Source organism: Ranitomeya variabilis, chromosome 2, assembly GCF_051348905.1.
Source record: "Ranitomeya variabilis isolate aRanVar5 chromosome 2, aRanVar5.hap1, whole genome shotgun sequence".
Lineage (NCBI taxonomy): Eukaryota > Metazoa > Chordata > Amphibia > Anura > Dendrobatidae > Ranitomeya > Ranitomeya variabilis.
The window spans coordinates 77869445-77894574 of NC_135233.1; the positions used below are offsets into that span (position 1 = coordinate 77869445).

The 25130-nt window shown below is 41.8% G+C and overlaps 1 protein-coding gene across 4 annotated transcripts in view; it reads left to right on the forward strand.

Moving 5' to 3' along the window:
• The window catches only part of TASP1 (taspase 1), a 224660-nt gene extending 209981 nt beyond the window's left edge, over window positions 1–14679 (forward strand). For 3 of the 4 annotated variants that reach the window (XM_077282568.1, XM_077282569.1, XM_077282570.1), the window contains 2 exons: window positions 6560–7773; window positions 14633–14677. In XM_077282568.1, the coding sequence (XP_077138683.1) occupies window positions 6560–6652 (93 nt within the window). In that variant the 3' untranslated portion in view covers window positions 6653–7773; window positions 14633–14677. Of the gene's footprint in view, window positions 1–6559; window positions 7774–14632 lie in introns of all 4 variants that reach the window. The other variant, XM_077282571.1, reaches the window with a different exon arrangement.
• Window positions 14680–25130: the final 10451 nt, after the last annotated feature.

Below are 25130 nucleotides of genomic sequence, written 5' to 3' on the forward strand. Positions count from 1 at the left end.
GAGGGTGTTAGCCATGTTTCTGAAAAAGGAAGTTTTCTCTTTGCAAGAAATTTTATTTTTGACCATTGCCTGATATTTAGGCTATGTGCACACTTCTCAAGATTTCTTGTAGAAATTTCCTGAACAAAACCGGACATTTTCTGCAAGAAATCCGCATGCGTTTTTTTCTCAGATTTCTCACGTTTTTTTTGCGTATTTTTCCAGAGGTTCTGGGATGCAATAATATAGTGGGAAATCCGCAAAAAATCCTCAAAATTAATGAACATGCTGCTTTTTTTTCCGCAATGCGTTTTTTTTCGCGGAAAAAAAATGCAACATATGCACAAAAATAGCGGAATGCATTATAAATGATGGGATGCATATGTATGCGTATTTTAAATGGTTTTCATCGCGTTTTTATAGCGAAGAAATGTGAAAGATCCGGAACGTGTGCACACAGCCTTAAAGAATATGAATGAATATGGCAGTGCTGCTAATCCACAGTCCATAGAGAAGAGTAGTGCAGTTTTTGGAGGAAAGAAAAACTTTTTTTTTTTTTTTTAGACAGCCACAAACATAATTTGTCTAAATAAATAAAAGCCTTATGATTTTGAGCTGAAACATTGCAAATATTTTGATAATTTCATAGTTTAATTCCCATAAGATAAGCTGTCACATTAAAAAACAAAACTTTAGTTGTTCATAGCTCTACAACAATCCATACAGCCATCTGTAATGGTAATTCAGACTGTTGCTTCACATTAGTCTGACAGGCTGTGTCTTCATGTAGATTATTGTAATCCACCCGAAATGATAATCATTACATGCGTATGCGAACTACCCATTTACAAGCAGATAAGTTTCCTTTATGTTACATTATCCATTGTCTTTCATGTGTTGGCTCGTGATACAGAGCAAGGTGCTTCAGGCATTTCCTTTATCGGTGAAATCACCATGCTCATGAAGATCGCAGTCTTCACAGTTGCATCCTTTTGACATCTGGTCTACATTGTTATCATATTCTCCAGCCGGGAATCTTGATTCTGATGACAGAAACAGCTGCTGCTCTCAGTCCTTCTTCTGAAGAGATGTTTTTGACCTTTCCTGAAATGAGTTAATCTCCCTCTTCTAGTCCTGTCTCCCAGGCTTCTGTAGTGTTTCGAGTGTGAAACTTCAAATGCATATGTTGATCCGAAACATTCCTTGCATCTTGCTACATTCTTCTTATTATGGATTTTTTCATGTTTTGTTATATGTACCTATTTATGTTTAACCCCCCAAAATTAAAATATTATAGATGCCTTAGGGTAAGGCCATACAGTGGCCAGTAAGGATGAGCGGACCCGTGGAAGTTCGGGTTTTGAAAGTTCGGGTTCTAGTTCCCTCTGTCTTTTTCTCTCTTTCACTTCCTTCCACCGGAATTCCAAACATTGAACCTGACTCCCGGGAGAAATCCATGTTCCGAGTTCAGCACCAGACACTAAGTGACCAGTACGAACCCCAAACTTTAAAGTTCGGGTTCGCTCATCTCTATTGACCAGGTCACAATGTGGTGCTGCCACGATGCGTCTGAAAATCACAGCAACAAATAACAGTTAGGGCTCATGCGGACATCATGTTTTTTTCACGTACAAGAAAAACAGACCAAGCTTCATCAGTGAGTGACATTAGAGTTTAGACAGCGTTTCATCAGTTTTTTTTTCACCGATAGGAGAAAATGGAGAAACTTTTTTTTTTTATCATCTGTCATTAAAAAATAGATGGCATCCGAGTGCTGTCAGACTTTTTTCACTGACCCACAGAATTACATTGCCGATTTTGATCAAATGCTCTGATCAATATCGGACTTGCAACCATGACTTTGTACGGACTACTCAGTCATAGGAAAAAATCCAACAAGTGAACAGCCCCATAAACTGTCATAGGTACGAGTGGATCATAACTGTTTAAAGGGAATCTGTCACCCCCCAAATCAACGGTGAGCTAAGCCCACCGGCATCAGGGGCTTATCTACAGCATTCTGTAATGCTGTAGATAAGCCCCCAATGTATCCTAAAAGATGAGAAAAAAAGGTTAGATTATACTCACCTGGACGGGCCGTCCGATCCGATGGGCGTCGCGGTCCAGGGCCTCCCATCTTCTTACGATGACGTCCTCTTCTGGTCTTCTGCTCCGTTGCAGGCGTACTTTGTCTGCCCTGTTGAGGGCAGAGCAAAGTACTGCAGTGCGCAGGCGCCGGGAAATGTTCAATATGGAAGCTAGATGTGATATAGTCATCTAATTGCCATTTAGCATAAAATGTTGGACTTGTGTGTTTAATTGTAAGTGCCGCACAGTTTGTGGGTCAATCAGCTGTTCTGTTAAAAATCAAGTGATTGTTTAACAAGCAATCACAATCATCAGCAGTTAAATTACCTGTAGTCAGTGGGTGTGGGAAAAAAATCAAATGTCATACATATAGCATCTGTTTTCTATGGATACATTGCAATTCTCTAACATAGGAACCTGTAAATGGTCTAGGTCTAAGAGGTAAGGTTTCTCCTTGTGGAGAGTGACATACCAGCTCTGGCTTGTCAAGGTAAGGAGGCTTATTCACCTTGCAATCCTCCTCTGGGTAATTTAATTTGGCTTTTATCCTAAGTCATATTGCAAGACTCGTTAAAGGATTGATTGTGATTTGTAGGATCGCTACTTCCAACAGGTGGCACTATAGAGTTCAAGTCCTCTTTTTCTCTGAAGAGTCAATTTGTATGTAAAAGGTAAAAAAAAAAAAAAAAAGAACAGACTGCATATGGATGACAAGTGTAAAAAAAAAATAATTTGCGTTTTTGGATGAAACTCTTGATTTTTAAATGGTTGTGTGATTTTGGTATTAAAGAGAACTTTTCACTGGATTTGTTACAGATCAAATAAAAATATAAAAAATCCAGCGTCTGGTCCTCTTTTTAAAACAATCATTTTGCTAAAATATGCAATCCAGATCTGACATCCAGGAGTGAAGTGCTGCTTATAGGGCTTGGCTGAAGTGTTTCAGATCAATGGAGTCTTTAACCCCTTAATGACCAGGGGTATTTCCGTTTTTGCACTTTCGTTTTTTGCTCCCCTTAACTTTTTAATTTTTCAGTCAATATGACCATTGGTTTTAACATATCATGTACTGGAAAACGTGGGCAAAAATTCCAAGTGTGGTGAAATTGCAAAAAAAAAGTGCAATTCCACAGTTGTTTCTTTTTTTACCTTGTTCACTAAATGTTAAACTCACCTGCCATTATGATTCTCCAGGTCAATACAAGTTCTTAGACACCAAACATGTCTAGGTTCTTTTTTATCTAAGTGGTGAAAAAAAAAAAAAAAATTTGTTAAAAAATAAAAAAATTGCGCCATTTTCCGATGCCCATAGCATCTCCTTTTTTCGTGATCTGGGGTTGGGTGAGGGCTTATTTTTTGCGTGCCGAGCTGACGTTTTTAATAATATATTGGTGCAGATATAATTTGATTGCCCGTTATTGCATTTTAATGCAATGTTGCGGCAACCAAGAAACGTATTTCAGGCTTTTCAACTGTTTTCTCGTTATGCCATTTTGGGGTTTTTTTTTGTATATTGATCGGGCAATTCTGAATGCGGTGATACCAAATTTTATATATATATATATATATATATATATATATATATATATATATATATATATATATACACATTTTATTTTTTTTAGTTGTTTTATTTTGGACGAAACGAAATGGGGGGTAATTTGAATTTTTTTATTTTTTAAATATTTTTAAAAGCATTTATTTTTTACTTTTTGCATGCTTCAATAGTCTCCATGAGAGACTAGAAGCTGCAAAACATCGATTGCCTCTGCTACACACAGGCGATGATCAGATCGCCTGTGTGTAGCAGAAATACTCACTTGCAATCTGGCTATGACAACCATAGACATCTGCTGGAGACCTCTGGTTGTCATGTCGACCCATCGGTGATTCACGATCATGTGACGGGGTCACCAATAAGCGGGATAAAGGACGCTCTTCTGGTAAGCGCGAGTTAAATGCTACTGTCAGAAACTGACAGCGGAATTTAACTAGTTAACAGCCGCAGTTGGATCCCGATTCCACTCGCAGCTGTTGCAGGCACATGACTGCTGTATAGATCAGCTGACATGTGCCGGAAAGGTGCGGGCTCAGAGCCTGCGCCAAACAGGGGGTGTCCAACGTGGGCATCTTATTACACCCAACGTCGTAAAGGAGTTACTCATGGGGTTATGAGTGAAGACCATGTTGGTCCAAAACAAATTAGCCTATTGGTGCTTCTTTCATGCCAATTGAGAGAGACTGCCGTGCACAGGCTGAGATAAGCAATTGATTTCTTTAATTGCATCCATGCGCTTGAAATAATATATAGAACTCGCTAACATGCTTGTATTACCAAACATGGCCAGGTTTCAGTATTCGTCCTAGAAGCCGCACTTCCAGCTTGTGTTGGACACAAGAAAGTTTCCTGTGTCAGCATGTCATTAGTGCGGTGTGTAAAGGAGGTGGCTACCGTGGCTGACCTGCTCATTTAACACTTAAGCCAGCCTCCTTTTCTGTCTCTAAATCAGCGGTGCCAGAGAAGGTGTCTGTCTGGCTTAGCTATTAAAAAAAGAGCAAGTCACTTCTCCACGAACACTCTGTTGACATGCTGACATAGGAACGCAAGGAAAATAATAGAGGAGTGGCACTGATATTGAGATGCCTTTTCATAAGTATATTTGTTTGTTTTTATGTTTTGGTTTTAAACATACCTAAACATATTCTTTCAAGTGGACATCCCCTTTAAGCTCTGTAGCTCTGTCACAACTTTCTCTGCACCGCAGTACCTTAGTCCGACTCATGAATCTTATCTGGATGGAGCCATGTTACAGTTCCCGGTATTGTGGTTTGTTGGAAGTAAGGCAAGAAAAAGTAGAATGAAACTCATTGTCGGGATTGTCCGGAGCCCCAGCCAAGCGTATTGTTCCCTGCCGATCGTATTGTCATGGTGGTTCCATACTAGTATAAGATGAAGAGAACCCATTTAATCATCAGGAACAGTTTATGGGCTAGGAAAAGCTAAGAAAACTAAATATTGCAAAAACATCTAAACATTTTTATTTTTTCTTCCATTAATTATCAGTGAAGCATTGTTTCATTAAAGGAGTTGCAATATTTGTTTTTTACAGTCTCCCTGTCCCTGTTCATTCAACTTTTATGTGGTCTGTGCTCTTAAGTCAGCTGAGAGGAGCTCGGAAAATGACAGATGTTATAAAGTTTGTCTATAGTATTATTTTTATTTTTGTCTTTGGAAGCACATGGTCAGGTCATGCCTGCACCAACTTCTTAGCACCCCATGTTCTTGTTCTCTGTAGAGTACTAACAGATTGTGAGCTCACCATGGAGAAAATGTATGAGATGACGACGTGATACATTAACAAGATGTACATTTTCGACATGGGTCATTAAGAGGTTTGAAGTCCTAAACCACAATATAACACAGTTGACATTGACCTTTTTGACACCTTAGTCCACAAAAAAAGTGGACGTTTTCCCATTAACAATCCTGGGTCATATGGAAAATTGACCTTAACCTCTTATCAACTCTAGATCACGAAATGTGTTAACTACTGCTAAAACTTATGTATTCTTTAAACCACTGGTTATTTAAAGTGATGACTTTTGTAGAGAAAAGTTAGGCATGTTGGATTGCTGATAGATTATTTGAGCCTGATTTAAGATGGTCGAATGCATTGAATCGGAACCTATCAGTCATTTCAAACCACAGGCAGCTCGAATAAGTGCATGGCTGCGTAATTGCTGCCAGGTATGATCCCTTCTGTAATGTTGTAGCATTTCAGAGAAATCATAGTTTGAAGAGCCGTTCAGGGACTATAGGGAGAAATTAGACTAGTCCGACACTGCCCACGTTCGGCTTCTCCCCGCACCACTCTAGTTAGTTGACAGGTCCCGATGTACACACGTGGGAGAGAACTGTTTGTCAACTAAAGCAGTACATGGAGAAGCCGGCGGGGCGTGATGCTTTACTAGTTTTATCCCTATCTGTTCCTGACCGCGTCATCAAACTCTGCTTTGCGGTGTTTCAGAGATTTGTGCTGTCCGGTTCTGATTCCTGCTGTCCCGTGGTTTGAGTCATCAGTCGACTGACATATTCTCTTCAAATTACATATTTTGATTCCTAAATTGTGAATTCTGTGCTCACTAAACATCCCTGCTTGTGACTTGCGACATTATGTTAAGAACTTGCCAGGTTGTGATGGTAAAAACGGGCAAGCAGACCAGAAATTAATACAAATCAGATTGAACACACTAATTAAAAACGGTTTGTTTTTTGTATGCCTAAATGAATAAGGTCTAACTAGAGTTGAGCCTTACTTTTTTTTTTTTTTTTTTTACCTTTAGTTGAACTTGTCTTTTACATTACCGTCGATACCTCTACTTTCACTATAGACTTTGACGAGACCTCATGGTGTGCCATTGTAAATACATTCCAGGGTCGAGTTGTTTGATTTCTTAACCTCATCTTTTCTTTCTTTTTTTTTTCCTCCAGACACACATTTCCAGGCTCCCTCCGGGTGCAGTGGCTGGCCAGTCTGTCGCCATTGAAGGCGGTGTGTGTAGGTTAGAGAGCCCACACAGCTGAAGATGACCCTTCCTTCGGCCACCAGCTGCTTCTTCCTCACAGATGACACACTTGTAATACTACAGAAGCTCTCGTCATTGCACAATATATAACCCCTACAGCATGCAGCTGTGTATCCTGTATTCCTCTCGTGCCACAGTGAAAGCTTCTTCTGATAATATTGTGCTTACTTCCAGTAGGCTGCTTCAACCTCTCCGTAGATATTGGACCTTGTGTTAGTTTGATGTACCCCTTTTCCTAATGATTTATTATGTTTCCAGAGTATAGTGTTTTGTTTTTGATGATCTTGTTCTCTGATATTTTACTTGTTTCCTGGTTATATTTTCCTTGAAATTCCAAGTAGTTTTGGAGTAATTCTGTATCCCTTTGACATCCCTTTAAATTCCTGACTGTCGTATAAGTAAGTGTGCTCAGTGCAGATGGGAAGTTGGCTCAAATAACATTCTTATTTTTTACATAACCTAGGATGGGTTAATGTAATTTATTTTTTCAGGGTTTTTTTTTTGCATTTAATTTATTAATTATCTGCAACATGTTATATCTTATAGAATATTAGTTAGTCTATTTTCCTGCAGTTAAAAGAATTGTATGACTGTGTCCTTGTTTATACAGCGCCACTCTTGTCCATTGGCCGTGTCTGGTATTTCAGCTTGGCCCCTTTCAAGTAAATGAGTCTAAAACTGCAATATTAGAAATTCCCTTTAGATAAGAGAGGCGCTGTTTCAGCAAGGAAGCAGTCCTGTTCTGCTATTACAGTCCCTTTAAGTGACTTTCTGAATTTATTTTATTTATGGGGTATATGGAGACATATTTATGGTATGCACATATAACGTTGTCGTAAAATTAAGATAAAGGAAATATACACAATAATTTCACATAGACATAGAGCTTCATGGAAACACATACTAGCTATATATGAGTCTACGTTATACTTATAGATGGGCTTCCAAGCAAAACGATAATTCACTATAACATATATTTGCTAATGCTGCTGGTCAATAGTTCAACTCTTGTCCAATGATGTTTCTTGCAAATGAAAATGTACTGTAGTAAGACTACAAAGTATATAGAAGTCTATGTACTGTAAACTGAATATTACCGTGCGGTTCTTTAACCCCTTAGTGACAGAGCCAATTTGGTACTTAATGACCGAGCCAATTTTTACAATTCTGACCAGTGTCACTTTATGAGGTTATAACTCTGGAACGCTTTATCGGATCCCGCTGATTCTGAGATTGTTTTTTCGTGACATGTTGTACTTCAAGATAGTGGTAACATTTCTTCGATATTACTTGCGATTATTTATGAAAAAAATGGAAATATGGCGAAAATTTTTAAAATTTTGCAATTTTCAAACTTTGTATTTTTATGCCCTTAAATCAGAGAGATATGTCACAAAAAATAGTTAATAAATAACATTTCTCACATGTCTACTTTACATCAGCACAATTTTGGAAACAATTTTTTTTTTTGTTAGGGAGTTATAAGGGTTAAAAGTTGACCAGCAATTTCTCATTTTTACAACACCATGTTTTTTTTAGGGACCACATCACCTTTGAAGTGATTTTGAGGGGTCTATATGATAGAAAATAACCAAGTGTGACACCATTCTAAAAACTGCACCCCTCAAGCTGCTCAAAACCACATTCAAGAAGTTTATTAACCCTTTACGTACTTCACAGGAACTAAAACAATGTGGAAGAAAAAAATTAACATTTTACTTTTTTTTGCAAACATTTTACTTCAGAACCATTTTTTTTAATTTTCACAAGTGTAAAAACAGAAATGTAACCACAAATTTTGTTGTGCAATTTTTCCTGAGTACGCCGATACCCCATATGTGGAGGTAAACCACTGTTTGGGCGCACCGCAGAGCTTGGAAGTGAAGGAGCACCGTTTGACTGTTTCAATGCAGAATTGGCTGGAATTGAGATCGGACGCCATGTCGCGTTTGGAGAGCCCCTAATGTGCCTAAACAGTGGAAACCCCCCACAAGTGACACCATTTTGGAAACTAGACCCCCCAAGGAACTTATCTAGATGTGTGGTGAGCACTTTGAACCCCCAAGTGCTTCACAGAAGTTTATAACGTAGAGCCGTGAAAATAAAAAATCGCATTTGTTTTCACAAAAATGATTTTTTCGCCCACAAATTCTTATTTTCACAAGGGTAACAGGAGAAATTAGACCACAAAAGTTGTTGTGCAATTTCTCCTGAGTACGTCGATACCCCATATGTGGAGGTAAACCACTGTTTGGGCGCACCGCAGAGCTTGGAAGTGAAGGAGCACCGTTTGACTTTTTCAATGCAGAATTGGCTGGAATTGAGATCGGATGCCATGTCGCGTTTGGAGAGTCCCTGATGTGCCTAAACAGTGGAAACCCCCCACAAGTGATACCATTTTGGAAACTAGACCCCCCAAGGAACTTATCTAGATGTGTGGTGAGCACTTTGAACCCCCAAGTGCTTCACAGAAGTTTATAACGTAGAGCCGTGAAAATAAAAAATCTCATTTTTTCTACAAAAATGATCTTTTTGCCCCCAAATTTTTATTTTCACAAGGGTAACAGGAGAAATTAGACCACAAAAGTTGTTGTGCAATTTCTCCTGAGTACGTCGATACCCCATATGTGGAGGTAAACCACTGTTTGGGCGCACCGCAGAGCTTGGAAGTGAAGGAGCACCGTTTGACTTTTTCAATGCAGAATTGGCTGGAATTGAGATCGGATGCCATGTCGCGTTTGGAGAGTCCCTGATGTGCCTAAACAGTGGAAACCCCCCACAAGTGATACCATTTTGGAAACTAGACCCCCCAAGGAACTTATCTAGATGTGTGGTGAGCACTTTGAACCCCCAAGTGCTTCACAGAAGTTTATAACGTAGAGCCGTGAAAATAAAAAATCTCATTTTTTCTACAAAAATGATCTTTTTGCCCCCAAATTTTTATTTTCACAAGGGTAACAGGAGAAATTAGACCACAAAAGTTGTTGTGCAATTTCTCCTGAGTACGTCGATACCCCATATATGGGGGTAAACCACTGTTTGGGCGCACCGCAGAGCTTGGAAGAGAAGGAGCGTCGTTTTACTTTTTCAATGTAGAATTGGCTGGAATTGAGATCGGACGCCATGTCACGTTTGGAGAGCCGCTGATGTGCCTAAACAGTAGAGACCCCCCACATATGACACCATTTTGGAAACTAGACCCCTTAAGGAACTTATCTAGATGTGTGGTGAGCACTTTAAACCCCCAGGTGCTTCACAGAAGTTTATAACGTAGAGCCGTGAAAATAAAAAAATCGCATTTTTTCTACAAAAATGATCTTTTTGCCTCCAAATTTTTATTTTACCAAGGGTAACAGGAGAAAATGGACCCCAGAAGCTGTTGTACAATTTGTCTTGAGTACGCCGACACCCCATATGTGGGGGTAAACCACTGTTTGGGCGCATGGCTGAGCTCGGAAGCAAAGGAGCGCCATTTGACTTTTCAATGCAAAATTGACTGGAATTGAGATCGGACGCCATGTCGCGTTTGGAGAGCCCCTGATGTGCCTAAACAGCAGAAACCCCCCAAAAGTGACCCCATTTTGGAAACTAGACCCCCCATGGAACTTATCTAGATGTGTAGTGAGAACTTTGAATGCCCAAGTGCATCACAGAAGTTTATAATGCAGAGTCGTGAAAATAAAAAATATATATTTTTTAACAATAAAGATTTTTTAGCCCCCAAGTTTTTATTTTCACAAGGGTAACAAGAGAAATTGGACCCCAAAAGTTGTTGTCCAATTTGTCCTGAGTATGCTGGTACCCCATATGTGGGGGTAAACCACTGTTTGGGCGCATGGCAGAGCTCGGAAGGGAAGGAGTGCCATTTTGGAATGCAGACTTTGATAGAATTGTCTGCGGGCGTTATGTTGCCTTTGCAGACCCCTAATGTACCTAAACAGTAGAAACCCCCAACAAGTGACCCCATTTTGGAAAATAGACCCCCCAAGGAACTTATCTAGATATGTGGTGAGAACTTTGAATGCCCAAGTGCTTCACAGAAGTTTATAATGCAGAGTAGTGAAAATAAAAAATATTTTTTTTCCCACAAAAAAGATTTTTTTAGCCCCCAAATTTTTATTTTCACAAGGGTAACAAGAGAAATTGGACCCCAAAAGTTGTTGTCCAATTTGTCCTGAGTATGCTGGTACCCCATATGTGGGGGTAAACCACTGTTTGGGCGCATGGCAGAGCTCGGAAGGGAAGGAGTGCCATTTTGGAATGCAGACTTTGATAGAATTGTCTGCGGGCGTTATGTTGCCTTTGCAGACCCCTAATGTACCTAAACAGTAGAAACCCCCAACAAGTGACCCCATTTTGGAAAATAGACCCCCCAAGGAACTTATCTAGATATGTGGTGAGAACTTTGAATGCCCAAGTGCTTCACAGAAGTTTATAATGCAGAGTAGTGAAAATAAAAAATATTTTTTTTCCCCACAAAAAAGATTTTTTTAGCCCCCAAATTTTTATTTTCACAAGGGTAACAAGAGAAATTGGACCCCAAAAGTTGTTGTCCAATTTGTCCTGAGTATGCTGGTACCCCATATGTGGGGGTAAACCACTGTTTGGGCGCATGGCAGAGCTCGGAAGGGAAGGAGTGCCATTTTGGAATGCAGACTTTGATAGAATTGTCTGCGGGCGTTATGTTGCCTTTGCAGACCCCTAATGTACCTAAACAGTAGAAACCCCCAACAAGTGACCCCATTTTGGAAAATAGACCCCCCAAGGAACTTATCTAGATATGTGGTGAGAACTTTGAATGCCCAAGTGCTTCACAGAAGTTTATAATGCAGAGTAGTGAAAATAAAAAATATTTTTTTTCCCACAAAAAAGATTTTTTTAGCCCCCAAATTTTTATTTTCACAAGGGTAACAAGAGAAATTGGACCCCAAAAGTTGTTGTCCAATTTGTCCTGAGTATGCTGGTACCCCATATGTGGGGGTAAACCACTGTTTGGGCGCACGGCAGAGCTCGGAAGGGAAGGAGCGCCATTTTGCAATGCAGACTTTGATAGAATTGTCTGCGGGCGTTATGTTGCGTTTGCAGACCCCTAATGTACCTAAACAGTAGAAACCCCCACAAGTGACCAAATTTTGGAAACTAGACCCCCTAAGGAACTTATCTAGATATGTGGTGAGAACTTTGAAAGCTCAAGTGCTTCACAGAAATTTATAATGCAGAGTAGTGAAAATAAAAAAATATATTTTTTTCCAACAAAAAAGATTTTTAGCCCCCAAGTTTTTATTTTCACAAGGGTAACAGGAGAAATTGGACCCCAAAAGTTGTTGTCCAATTTATCCCGAGTACGCTGATGCCCCATATGTGGGGGTAAACCACTGTTTGGGCGCACGGCAGAGCTCAGAAGGGAGGGAGTACCATTCCACACACAGCGCCTTTGTCCTGGGTGTCGGCGTCTTTGTACGGAGGGGTTGACACCCAGGACCGGACGTGACGTCGGACAGGAAGAGGGAAGCCCCCGCCCCCCAGTGAAGCAGCATGGAGTCCTTCTGTGTGTGTGTGTGTGCGTGTGTGTGCGTGTGTGTGCGTGTGTGTGTCCCCATGCGACGCTAGTGCCACCATTGTGCTAAGTCGCCGTATGGGACTACTACTCCCATCCGGTATTAGGATGGGAGAGTTGTCCCTGTGTCCGGCGACTTAGCACAATTGTAAAGTTACACAAAACACCTACACACAATACACATACATGACACACAGTACATACAACATATAACACAGAGTATATACTCACCAACAGCACACTTGTAGGCGAAGCCCTCGATCCTCCAGGAAAAAATCCAAAAATAATAAACCAAATTCATACTCCCTGTCCGCAGAATCCATAAAACGAGTGTCCCACGCCGATCGGCTGCTCTCCGGCGATACACTGCCAGGAGCGAAGCTCCTAGCAGTGTATCGCGTACTGTTCCAGAGTTCAATGACTCCGGCGTCTCGGTTAACAGCAGTACAGCTGCGTTGAACTTTCCCACGCAGCACTGCCGTTAAGCGAGAGTGCCGGGGTCAATGACCGCCGGTAAACTCGCTCGCGCATGCGCAGTGACACACCGACAGGAACTATGGCTCCTGTCAGTGTGTTGCTGCAGCCGTGGAGAGCAGACATATCTCTGGATGTGTCTGTTCTCCATGGAAAATCTTGATACGTGGCACTTAAATATGTGGCAATTAAATACGTGACACGTGGCACTTATACGTGATACGTGTCACTTAAATACGTGGCACTGAAATACGTGATACGTGGCACTTTGATACGTGGCACGTGTCACTTAAATACGTGGCACGTGGCACTGAAATATGTGGCACGTGGCACTTTGATACGTGGCACGTGTCTCTTAAATACGTGGCACGTGGCACTGAAAGATGTGGCACGTGGCACTTTGATACGTGGCACGTGGCACTTTGATACGTGGCACTGAAATATGTGGCACGTGGCACTTTGATACGTGGCACGTGGCACTCTGATACGTGGCACGTGGCACTTTGATACGTGGCACTGAAATATGTGGCACGTGGCACTTTGATACGTGGCACGTGGCACTTTGATACGTGGCACGTGGCACTTTGATACGTGGCACGTGGCACTTTGATACGTGGCACTGAAATATGTGGCACGTGGCACTTTGATACGTGGCACGTGGCACTTTGATACGTGGCACGTGGCACTTTGATACGTGGCACGTGGCACTTTGATACGTGGCACTGAAATATGTGGCACGTGGCACTTTGATACGTGGCACGTGTCACTTAAATACGTGGCACGTGGCACTGAAATATGTGGGACACGTCGCACAAAAAAGTTACATGTAGTTTTTTTTGTGTCGACGGTCCGCCGAAGCACGACGCATCCGTCGCACGACGGATGCGACATGTGGCAATCCGTCGCAATGCGTCGCTAATGCAAGCCAATGGAGAAAAAACGCATCCTGCAAGCACTTTTGCAGGATGCGTTTTTTCTCCAACGACGCATTGCGACGGAAGCCAAAAAACGCTAGTGTGAAAGTAGCCTAACCCTAACCCTAGCCCTAACCCTAACCCTAAATTTAGCCCCAACCCTAACCCTAACTCTAACCCTAACCCTAACTCTAACCCTAACCCTAACCCTAATTTTAGCCCCAACTTGTCTTCTCCTGCCGGCCGGCAGATGGCAGCAGATGGCGGGCGCACTGCGCATGCGCCCGCCATGATGAAAAAGCCGGCTGGCAGGAGAAGACAGAAGAGGACCCAGGGACCCCGGGTGAGTATGTTAGGGTCCCCGAATCCCCCTATTTCTCTGTCCTCTGATGTGCGATCACATCAGAGGACAGAGAAATAACTGATCGCTTTTTTTTTTTTTTTTTTTTTTTTTTTGCGGTCGCCGGTAAACTGTTAATTACCGGCGATCGCAAAGCACGGGTCGGTGCAAATCGACCCCGATCATGTTCTTTGGGGTCTCGGCTACCCCCGGCAGCCGAGACCCCAAAGAACATCCGGGTGCCGGGCGGCGGGCGCACTGCGCGTGCGCCCGCCATTTTTTCCCGGAAAAAAGATGGCGGCGCCCATGGGGAGACACGAGGAGCACCGGGGGAGGTAGGTAAGTATTGGGGGGCTATTGGGGGCCATCGGGGACCACATTTCTCTGTCCTCCGATGTGCGATCACATCGGAGGACAGAGAAATTAAACGGCAAATCGCGTTTTTTTTTTTTTTGTTGCGACCGCCGGTAAACGGTTAATTACCGGCGATCGCAACTCGGGGGTCGGTAAAAACCCCCCGAATCATGTTCTCTGGGGTCTCGGCTACCCTCGGCAACCGAGACCCCAGAGAAAATCCGACTCTGGGGGGCGCTATTCACTTTTTCCACAGCGCCGTTAATTAACGGCGCTGTGGTTTAAGTACCCTTAGCGGCCGCCGTTAAAAGGCGTATCGGCGGTCGTTAAGGGGTTAAGTATATTTTCTATGACTGCAAATAAAGTCAAGTATTGCTATACACTTTCTTTGGCTCTGAGCATTTGTTCACTGACGTAATTAAAAGGACAAGTTCAGGCGCTAAGTACACCATGACGCGGCCAGTCACTGACGTGCACCTCCGCTCCCACTTGTTTTCCATCTCAAGCCTTCTCTAGCTTTAAAAAGTGAGAGCTGTCAATCAAAGAAGGGGGATGTGGAGATTGAGGGAAAACAAGTGTGTGCTGAAATATCGGTTTGTTTTTCGTGTTCTTTTTCTTTTAACTCTGCTGTACAGCATTAATATGTTGTTCCTTTGTTACCATTTACCTTGTGTATTGTGTGTGTGCTTACACAGTCTGATGGTGTCCAACTACTCCTGACTCTGTCAATCTGGGTAGGGATTTAACTTGATTGACAAGTAAAATGGTAAAGCCCAGATGTTGGTTTACTCATTCATTTCCAGGAGTTATAATACAGGAAGGTTGCTCCAGAATTGACATTTTATAGAGAATACCAGGACTTACTAAACAGTCAGGCGTGTTGACAGGTCCTCTTTACCTTTACTTTGGATTTCCCAAGACAGCCTAGGGAACGATCATAAGCTTTTAATAAATGCACTTTATTTTACTACATGTAGTGTATATAGTGTTCCTAGGGAATCTGGAATCTGTTATCAGAAGATTGCCTATTATTTAAAACAAGGTTGTTATTTACCGTATATACTCGTGCATAAGCCGACTCAACAATAAGCCAAGGTACTTAATTTTGCCACAAAAAAACTTATTGACTCGAGTATAAGCCTGGTATGCATTGTCCCCTTATCCCCATCTCTGTCTACATGGCTCCTTATCCCCATCCTTGTATGCATGGCTCCTTATCCCCATCTCTGTCTGCATGGCTCCTTATCCCCATCCTTGTCTGCATGGCTCCTTATCCCCATCCTTGTATGCATGGCTTCTTATCGCCATCCCTGTCTGCATGGCTCCTCCTCCCTATCCTTGAATGCATGGCTCCTCATCACTATCTTGTATCCTTTTATACATGGACCCCATGAGAAAAGCATTAAAAAAAAATCCTACTTACCTTCCCTGCGCACCCTGGCTCCATCTTGACCCGTTGCCAGCAGCTCCTGCTGCTGAGTGATCACGTGTCCCCACTTATTAAGGTAAAGAATAATCACTCCACTCCACACGTGTGGGTGTGCAGAATGGTGAATATTCATAACTCTTAAGTGTCGCGCACCCGTGAAAGCCTGATAGCTGCTGGAAGCCGGCGGCTGTGGCTGACACTGTGCACACTATAAGAGAAATGAATATTTACTGCCAGCGCAGTGAATATTTATTTCTCTTTAGCAGAGGGCACAGGCTTTAGCCGCAGCCGCCGGCTCCTGCTTTCTGCTCCCCCTTTTCCCACCGTCTTCTGGGACAGTGACTCGAGGGGGGGGTGTTTTCAGCACAAAAAAAGTGCTGAAAAACTCAGCTTATACTCGAGTATATATGGTATTTATTTTTGAAATTTAAGAATTGTTATAGGTTGTTATTGTCCGTTGTTGCCAGTAGTAAAAAAAAAATAAATCCTGAAATCTTGCAGTTTTTATTCTGAGCCCCATAATAGGCTGACACTTCCTGTTCTGGGAAGATGATTTTTGAGCAGTCATCAAATTATCATTACAGGCATAATTCATTTGTTGTCACTTTCAGTGTATTTCTTTTAATTTTAGTGTAGGTACCTGCAAAACATACAGCACTCTCAATGTCCGTTTTGAGCTTGCATACATTGACCAAAATATTAACTAATATCTCATGTATTTTTCTTTACTCTTTGTTGGATGCAGGCAAAGCCTTTTGTGTTGGTAGGAGAAAATAGGGTGTCTGTTTTTGTGGGGTGCACTTATACTGTTGTTCAGTCTGCCTGATCTAATAGTATTGGCGTCACCAACAAGGCGGTAAGCCAGAATGTGCAGTACATGTATCTGTGTGACTGGTACCTTATGCAAGTCTTAACTGTGTGCATCTGTAAATACTACACAACACACACACACACACATACACACACACACTGCCTCCCACCAATGGATGTGTGCGTGGTTGTTCATTAGTATTTTGCTGCCTCCACCTTCTCTGACTGTGGGGTCTGTTTCCATTTTGCAGCATATTGGTATTGTAACAGATAAAGGTAAGTATGGCCTTTATTCTGTGATGTTCAACAGGCAAGATTACAAGGCCTATATATACACACCGCAACATTGAAATTGCAACACCAAGTAGGAAGAGTTATGGAAACCATGTCATATATAAATGAACAAAAAATGGAAACAAAATTTAACAAATATCAGATTTTACTAGTTCAGACTAGTTCTTGATGTGCCGGTCAGTTTTTCTGTTATTTATATGCCAAGCTTTCTGACTGAGCCCTCCGCCCTCCATGTTTGTATCAAGAATTTTTGGAAATTTCATGGAATCCATTCTTCCCTCTACTCAGGAAATGTTCCCAGTCCCATTGGCTTTAACACAACTCCAAAGCATGATTGATTCACCCCCATGCTTAATGGAAGACAAGATGTTCTTTTCCTAAAATTCTGTGCCCTTTTTTCTCCACACATATCTGTTATCATTATGGCCAAATAGTTATATTTTAACCTCATCAGTCCACAGGACTTGTTTCTAAAATTCTTCAGGCTTGTTTAGATGTTCTTCTGCGTACTTCTAAAGCTGAATTTTATGGTGAGGACACAGGGTAAGTTTTCTTGTGATGACTCTTCCATGAAGGCCATATTTGTGCAGGTGTTTCTGAACAGTAGAACAGGGTACCACAACTCCAGAGTCTGCAAAATCTTTCTGAAGGTCTTTTGCAGTGAAGCGTGGGTTCTGATTTTCCTCTCTGGCAATCCAACCAGAAGCTCTCACTGACATTTTTCTTGGTCATCAAGACATTATTTTAACCTCCATTGTTACTGATTGATATTTCTTAATTACATTTCGAACTGAGGAAAGGGCAACTTGAAAACACTTTGCTATCTTCTTACACCCTTCTGCTTTGTGGGCATCCACCGTTTTCATTTTCAGAGTGCTAGGCATCTGTTTAGAAGAACCCATGTCTGCTGTATTTAGCCAGAAGGTTAGAGGAGGCTGGGTTTTTATAAAGCAGGGAAATTTGCATCACCTGGCCTTTCCTAACGATGATAGTGAACAAGCCATAACACTAACAGACTAATTACGAATCTGAAACCTTGGTAAAAGTTATCTGAGCACACACATTTTCAAGGGTGACCAAACTTTTGAATCATCCCATTTTACTTTTTGTAATTATTAAAATGTAAAAAATGACTTTTTTAATGCCCCAAAAACTAAAGAAATCTGTCTTTTTTAAGGCTATGTGCACACGTTGTGGATTTTGATGCATTTCCGTGGCGTTTTTGGACTCGCGGAATTGCATGAAATCCACAGTGTAGTACACAAACAATGTTAGTCAATGTGAAATTGATAATTGTTGTGCACATGCTGCGGAAAAACAATGCGTGGAATCGCAGCTTTTTTTTCCCCGCAGCATGTCAATTCATTTTGTGGATCTGCAGCTTTTCTGCACCCATTGACTTCCATTGTGTCAGGCCAATCTGCAGCAAAACCGCAGATTTAAAAGATCTGCAGATTTGCTGCGGATGTGCCTGCGAGAAACGCTGCAGATCGGGAGGGGGAAGAGTGTGTGGGTGGAGTGTGGGCAGGGAAGATGTGCGGGTGTTTGTGTGGGTGTTTGTGTGTGTCCGTGGGGGGGTGTGGGGGCTGTGTGTATCTGTGTGCATGCGTTGGTGTCCGGGACTGTGTGTGTGTGCTGGGCTGTATGTATGTGTGTGCGTGCTGGTCTGTGTGTAGGCAGGCGTCGTCCGATGGGTCTTCTAGTCCCATCCGACTATGCCTGCTACAGTACAGTGACAGTTAGACGGATGATGGGACAGCAGTAGTCCCATCATCCGGCTACAGTGTTCAAGTGTAAAAAAAAAACAACACATTGATATACAGAACATACAGTGCATACTTACCACACAGCTAATCCTCGAAGCCATCGATTAATGGCCTTTTCTTAACAATCCTTTCAAGGCTGTGGTTATCCTGGTTGCTTGTGCACCTTTTTCTAGCACACTTTTTACTTCCACACAACTTTCCATTAATATGCTTGGATACAGCACTCTGCAAACAACCAGATTCTTTAGCAATGACCTTTTGTGGCTGACCCTCCTTGTGGAGTGTGTCAATGACTGCCTTCTGGACATCTGTCAAGTCAGCAGTCTTCCCCATGATTGTGGAGCTTACGGAAACAGACTAAGAAACCTTTTTAAATGCTTAGGAAGCCTTTGCAGGTGTTTTTTGTTAATTATTCTGATTTACTGAGATGACTTTTGGGTTTTCATTGGCTGTAAGCCATAATCATCAACATTAACAGAAATAAACACTTGAAATAGATCACTCTGTTTGTAATGACTCTATATAATATGAGTTTCACTTTTTCTATTGAAGAACTGAAATAAATTAACTTTTTGATGATATTTTAATTTTGTGAGATGCACCTGTATATCAAGAGCTGCAGCCAGTATTCTGCTGTCACCTTGTCTAATTTGGCAAGATTTGTTTTGCAAATTTGGAAAATAAGTACTTGGTCACCTAAAACATGGAAGATTTCTGGCTCTCACAGACCTTTAACTTCCTCTTTAAGAGGCTCCTCTGTCCTCCACTCATTTCCTGTAGTAATGGCACCTGTTTGAACTTATCAGTATAAAAGACATCTGTCCACAACCTCAAACAGTCACACTCCAAACTTAACTATGGTGTAGACCAAAGAGCTGTCGAAGGACACCAGAAACAAAATTGTAGCCCTGCACCAGGCTGGAAAGACTGAATCTGCAATAGGCAAGCAGATTGGTGTGATGAAATAAACTGTGGGAGCAATCATAAGAAAATGGAAGACCTACCAGTCCACTAATAATCTCCCTCAATCTGGGGCTCCACGCAAGATCTCGCCCCATGGGGTCAAAATGATCACAAGAACGGTGAGCAAAAATCCCAGAACCACACGGGGGGACCTAGTGAATGACTTGCATAGAGCTGAGACCACCGTAACAAAGGCTACCATCAGTAACACACTGCGCCGCCAGGGACTCAGATCCTGCAGTGCCAGACGTGTCTCCCTGCTTAAACCAGTACATTTCCGGGCCCGTCTGAAGTTTGCTAGAGAGCATTTGGATTATCCAGAAGAGTATTGGGAGAATGTCATATGGTCTGATGAAACCAAAGTAGAACTGTTTAGTAGAAACAAAACTAGTGGTGTTTGGAGGAGACAGAAAGCTGAGTTGCATCCAAAGACCACTATACCTACTGTGAAGCATGGGGGTGGCAACATTATGCTTTGGGGCTCTTTCTCTGCAAAGGGACCAGGACAACTGATTCAATGAATGGAGCCATTTTGAGTGCAAACCTCCTTCCATCAGCAAGGGCATTGAAGATGAAATGTGGATGGGTCATTCAGCATGATAATGATCCCAAGCACACCACCAGGGCAAAAAAGGAGTGGCTTCATAAGAAGCATATGAAGGTCCTGGAGAGGCTTAGCCAGTCTCCAGATCTCAACCCTATAGAAAACCTTTGGAGGGAGTTGAAAGTCCGTGTTGCCCAGCGACAGGCCCAAAACATCACTGCTCTAGAGGAGATCTGCATGGAGGAATGGGCCAACATACCACCAACAGTGTGTGCCAGCCTTGTGAAGACTTACAGAAAATGACCTCTGTCATTGCCAACAAAGGATATACAGTATAATAAAATATTGAGATGAACTTTTGTTAATAACCAAATACTTATTTTCCACCATAATTTGCAAAATAAATCTTGCCAAATCAGACAAGGTGATTTTCTGGATTTGCTTTCTCATTTCGACTCTCATAGTTGTGGTCTACCTATGATTTCAATTACAGTCCTCTCTCTCTCATCTTTTAAGTGGGAGAACTTGCACAATTGGTGGCTGACTAAATACTTTTATTCCATATATATATATATATATATATATATATATATATATATATATATATATATCTACTATATAATTGTCTAAGGGTCACTTCCGTCTTTCTGTCTGTCCTTCTGTCTGTCACGGATAATCATTGGTCGCAGCCTCTGTCTGTCATGGAAATCCAAGTCGCTGATTGGTCGTGACAAAACGCCCACGACCATTGCCACGACCAGTCAGCAATGGCCATAGTCTGGCAGCGAAATGGCCGCTGCTTTACTACCCTGCAGTCAGCGCTGAGTGCTCACGCAGGGTTAATGGCAGCGTTAATGGACCGCGTTATGCCGCGGGTAACGCACTCCGTTAACGCTGCTATTAACCCTGTGTGTCCCCAACTTTTTACTATTGATGCTGCGTATGCAGCATCAATAGTAAAAAGATCTAGTGTTACAAATAATAATAATTAAAAAAGGTTATTTTCACCTTCCGACGTCGCGGCTGTCCTCGGCAGTGCAAGTGGCAGGTTCCGGTGCCAAGGATGCTATGCGAGAAGGACCTGCCATGACCTCACAGTCATGTGACCGTGACGTCATCACAGGTCCTGCGCTCATACCAACCCTGGGACCGGAAGCTGCTGCGTTCACCGCACACAGGCACCAGGACTTCAAGGGGTCTTCGGAAGGTGACTTTATGTTTTTTTTATCTTAAGTCTTCTTTAACCAAGCATATAGTGCCCACATTGCTATATACTACGTGGGCTGTGTTACATACTGCGTCTCTGTGCTATATACTATGTAGCTGGGCAATATACAACGTGACTGTGCAATATACAACGTGACTTCAATATACTACGTGGCTGTGCAATTTACTACGTGCTCTGTGTTATATACTACGTAGCTGTGCAATATACCATGTGGCTGTGTCGGTTCTGTTATATACTACGTCGACTGTGCAATATACTACGTGGCTCTGTTATATACTACGTGCCTCTACAATATACTACGTGGCTCTGCTATATACTACGTCGCTGACCAATATACTACATAGCTGTGCAATACACTACGTGGCTGTGTTACATACTATGTGACTGTGTTATATACTACGTGGCTGTGCAATATACTATGTGCCTGTGCAATGTACTACGTGGCTCTACAATATACTACGTGGCTATGTTATATACTACGTGGCTCTGCTATATACTACGTGGCTGACCATTATACTACATACCTGTGCAATACACTGTGGCTATGTTATATACTACGTCGGTTGTGTCACTGTGCAATATAGTACGTAGCCTGTACTATATACTACCTACAGATTCTAGAATTCCCGAAAAATTAGGAGAGCACTGCACTGCTTTATAAAAATCACCTCTACATGTCTGACAGCCATTCCATTCCAGTGTCAGTTGAATTCCAACCAGAGTACCCCTCGTCCTACTTAATGTGCTTCTGATTAGGTGATCACCTGAACCAAATCTTATTTAATGAAGGAAAGTATAAAAAACCCTGCTATGGTGTTCACAATCCTCTTGCAATAGAACAAGCTGGATGGCAAAACAAGTGCTAGTAATATCCTTAAGTAATAGGAATGAAAAAATAACTTTTAGCATGCCAAAGAAGTTGAAAAGAAAAGTCTTGAGTGAGCAAAAGAAGGGCTCAATTCTGGCTTTACTAGCAGAGGGACACAGTGAGCGTCATGTTGCCTCCATCCTTAAAATTTCTAAGACGGCAGTCCATTACCACAAGATCAAGCAGCAATTACCTTTTGTGCATTACTGCCCTTTTCCAAGATGGCGTATTTGGTCTCATGTGCACTGTGTCTTCCTGCTATAAAACTCCACCCCAGCCTTCAGTCTGTGCTAGAGTATTCTGCCTTGCATCCAGCTCCTGACCTCTGGTGACTCCCTGGCTATATACCTGCTCCTGTGAACCTGTGGGGTTATCCTGCTACTCTGCTCTGAGTGCCTGCTGCATACACCAGTTCCAGTAATCCTCCTTCATCTGCTGCTCGTGTTTACTTCCATCTGCATTTGCTGGACATGTAAGCTGTTGCTGCTTTGCAAGAACCTGAGACTATTACCCAGGCCTCCCTGGTTGAGCTAAGATATTATTTGAACTGCCTTATAAGCATATCTATCTGTGTTTTGGACTAAGCAAGGACTTATTCGTGTCAAGTATCCTCAAGAATAATTGTGCTTCATAGACTTTCTGCGTGATTGCATTTTCCTCTGAAGTTTCCTATAGACTGCTAAGCTGCATTTAATATTTACTCCAAGTGTTGCGGACTCGAGTTTCTCTCTGCACCTGTTTGAATCACCGTGTGATAATATAGACTTTACCACTTATAAAACTGTGTCCTGTATTTGTCTTGTTCCACACAAAGATTCTCCTGAGTTATTTCCTATAATTATTACAGGCAGCTAGGGTGAAGTGCTCTCAAGAACAGTTCGTAACAGGCTCCTAGAGACAGAACTTAAGTCATGTAAAGCTAGAAAAGGCCTTTCATCAATGAGCAGCAAAGGAGAGCCAGGCTGAAGTTTGCCAAAGACCATAAGGATTGGACCATAGAGGACTAGAGTAAGGTAATCTTCTCTGATGAGTCTAATTTTCAGCTTTGACCAACACCTAGTCGTCTAATGGTTAGATGGAGCCCTGGAGAGGCGTACAAGCCACAGTGTCTTGCACCCACTGTGAAATTTGATGGAGGATCGGTGATGATCTGGGGTGCTTCAGCAAGGCTGGAATTGGGCAGGTTAATCTTTGAGAAGGATGTATGAATCAAGCCACAATACAAGGTTATCCTGGAAAAACAGTTGATTCCTTCTGCTCAGGCAATGTTCCCCAACTCTGAGGACTGGTTTTTCCAGCAGGACAATGCGCCATGCAAGCAAGGTGTGGATGAAGGACCACCACATCAAATCCCTGTCATGGGCAGCCCAATCTCCAGATCTGAACCCCATTGAAAACCTCTGGAATGTAATCAAGAGGATGATGGATAGTCACAAGCCATCAAAGAAGAACTGCTTACATTTTTGTACCAGGAGTGGCATAAGGTCACCCAAAAGCAGTGTGAAAGACTGGTGGAAAGCATGCCAAGACGCATGAAAGTTGTGACTAAAAATCATGGTTATTCCACAAAATATTGGTTTCTGAACTCTTCCTGAGTTAAAACATTAGTATTGTTGTTACTAAATAATTATGAACTTGTTTTTTTCATTATTTGATGTCTGTAAGCAATGCATTTTTTGTTATTTTGACCATGTCTCATTTTCCGAATCTCCCCAGATATCTATCCATTAGTCAGTGAGCAGAAGTAGAGGACAATCTTTATTATCAGGGCTGCTATTCCTATTCTGGTGCTTTGTGCATTAATTCTATCCCCTGTAACAATTTCCAGTACAGGAGATAGTGCTAAGGCTGCGTATGATATTGTAGGAGGGGTGGGAGAGGTATAGGCGAAGTTGAAGGGAGTGTTTTCACTGATGGCTTGCAGCCCAGCACACAGGATGATGGGAAATAAAGCCAGAATGGAGCAAAGGAATCTGAAGTTGAACTGATCTCTGAGAGAACAGGACAGATGGAAATGCACAGGATGCAAAACAGAAAACAACATGAAACTGGCAGAAAATGTATATGGGGTTATTTAGGGGCATTATTCTTATAGGGGTATTCCCATCGCCAAGATCATATCCCCATATGTAGTAGGTGTAATAATAATAATATTTGCAAATACCTCCAATTAAAAATGTAACATAGTTCTTCTGATTTGCTATATGTCTTTCCTCATGTGCAGGCATTGCAGTAGCTTAAGAATCCATGATTACGACATCTAGCTGTCACTACATAAGTGGTCGTAACCATGGATACCTAAGCTACTGCAATGACTGCACATGAGGAAAAAGATATAGCGAATCAGAAGAACTATACTACATTTCTAATTGAAGGAATTTGCTAATATTATTATTACTATTATATCTACTACTTATTTAGATATCATCTTGGAGATGGGTATACCCTTTTAAGTATTTATGGCAAAAAAAAACCAATAACCGAGTTAGGGTAGTGGACAACCTCTTTAAGAATTTAAAAAAAATTTCAGTCCTTAACACCAAAATATGCTCAACCTTTAAAGACCGAGGAATTGCACATGAGGAAGAACCCTTTAAGACTAGTAAAAGATTTAGCTGTTTTTGTGTTTTGTTTTTAAATAAAAGTATTTTAGCACACCACTTGATTGCATTCAGGGAACTTAAACAAAAATTGGTTGTATGATGTTGTTTCATGAATAATTCATTTACTTCCCATGTGGATCATATGTGCAATTAGCTTCACCTAATAAACTATATCTGGAAGCACGCGAATAATGACCGATCTTTGCTTTATCATAGAACAAATATGAATGTTGGACTTGCAGGTTCGATTTCTTTTTCACAACATGATTGCTGTCAGATCCTTTAATTCTGTGCAGTCTGACAATACAATGTCCTGCCGGCTTCAAACTTCA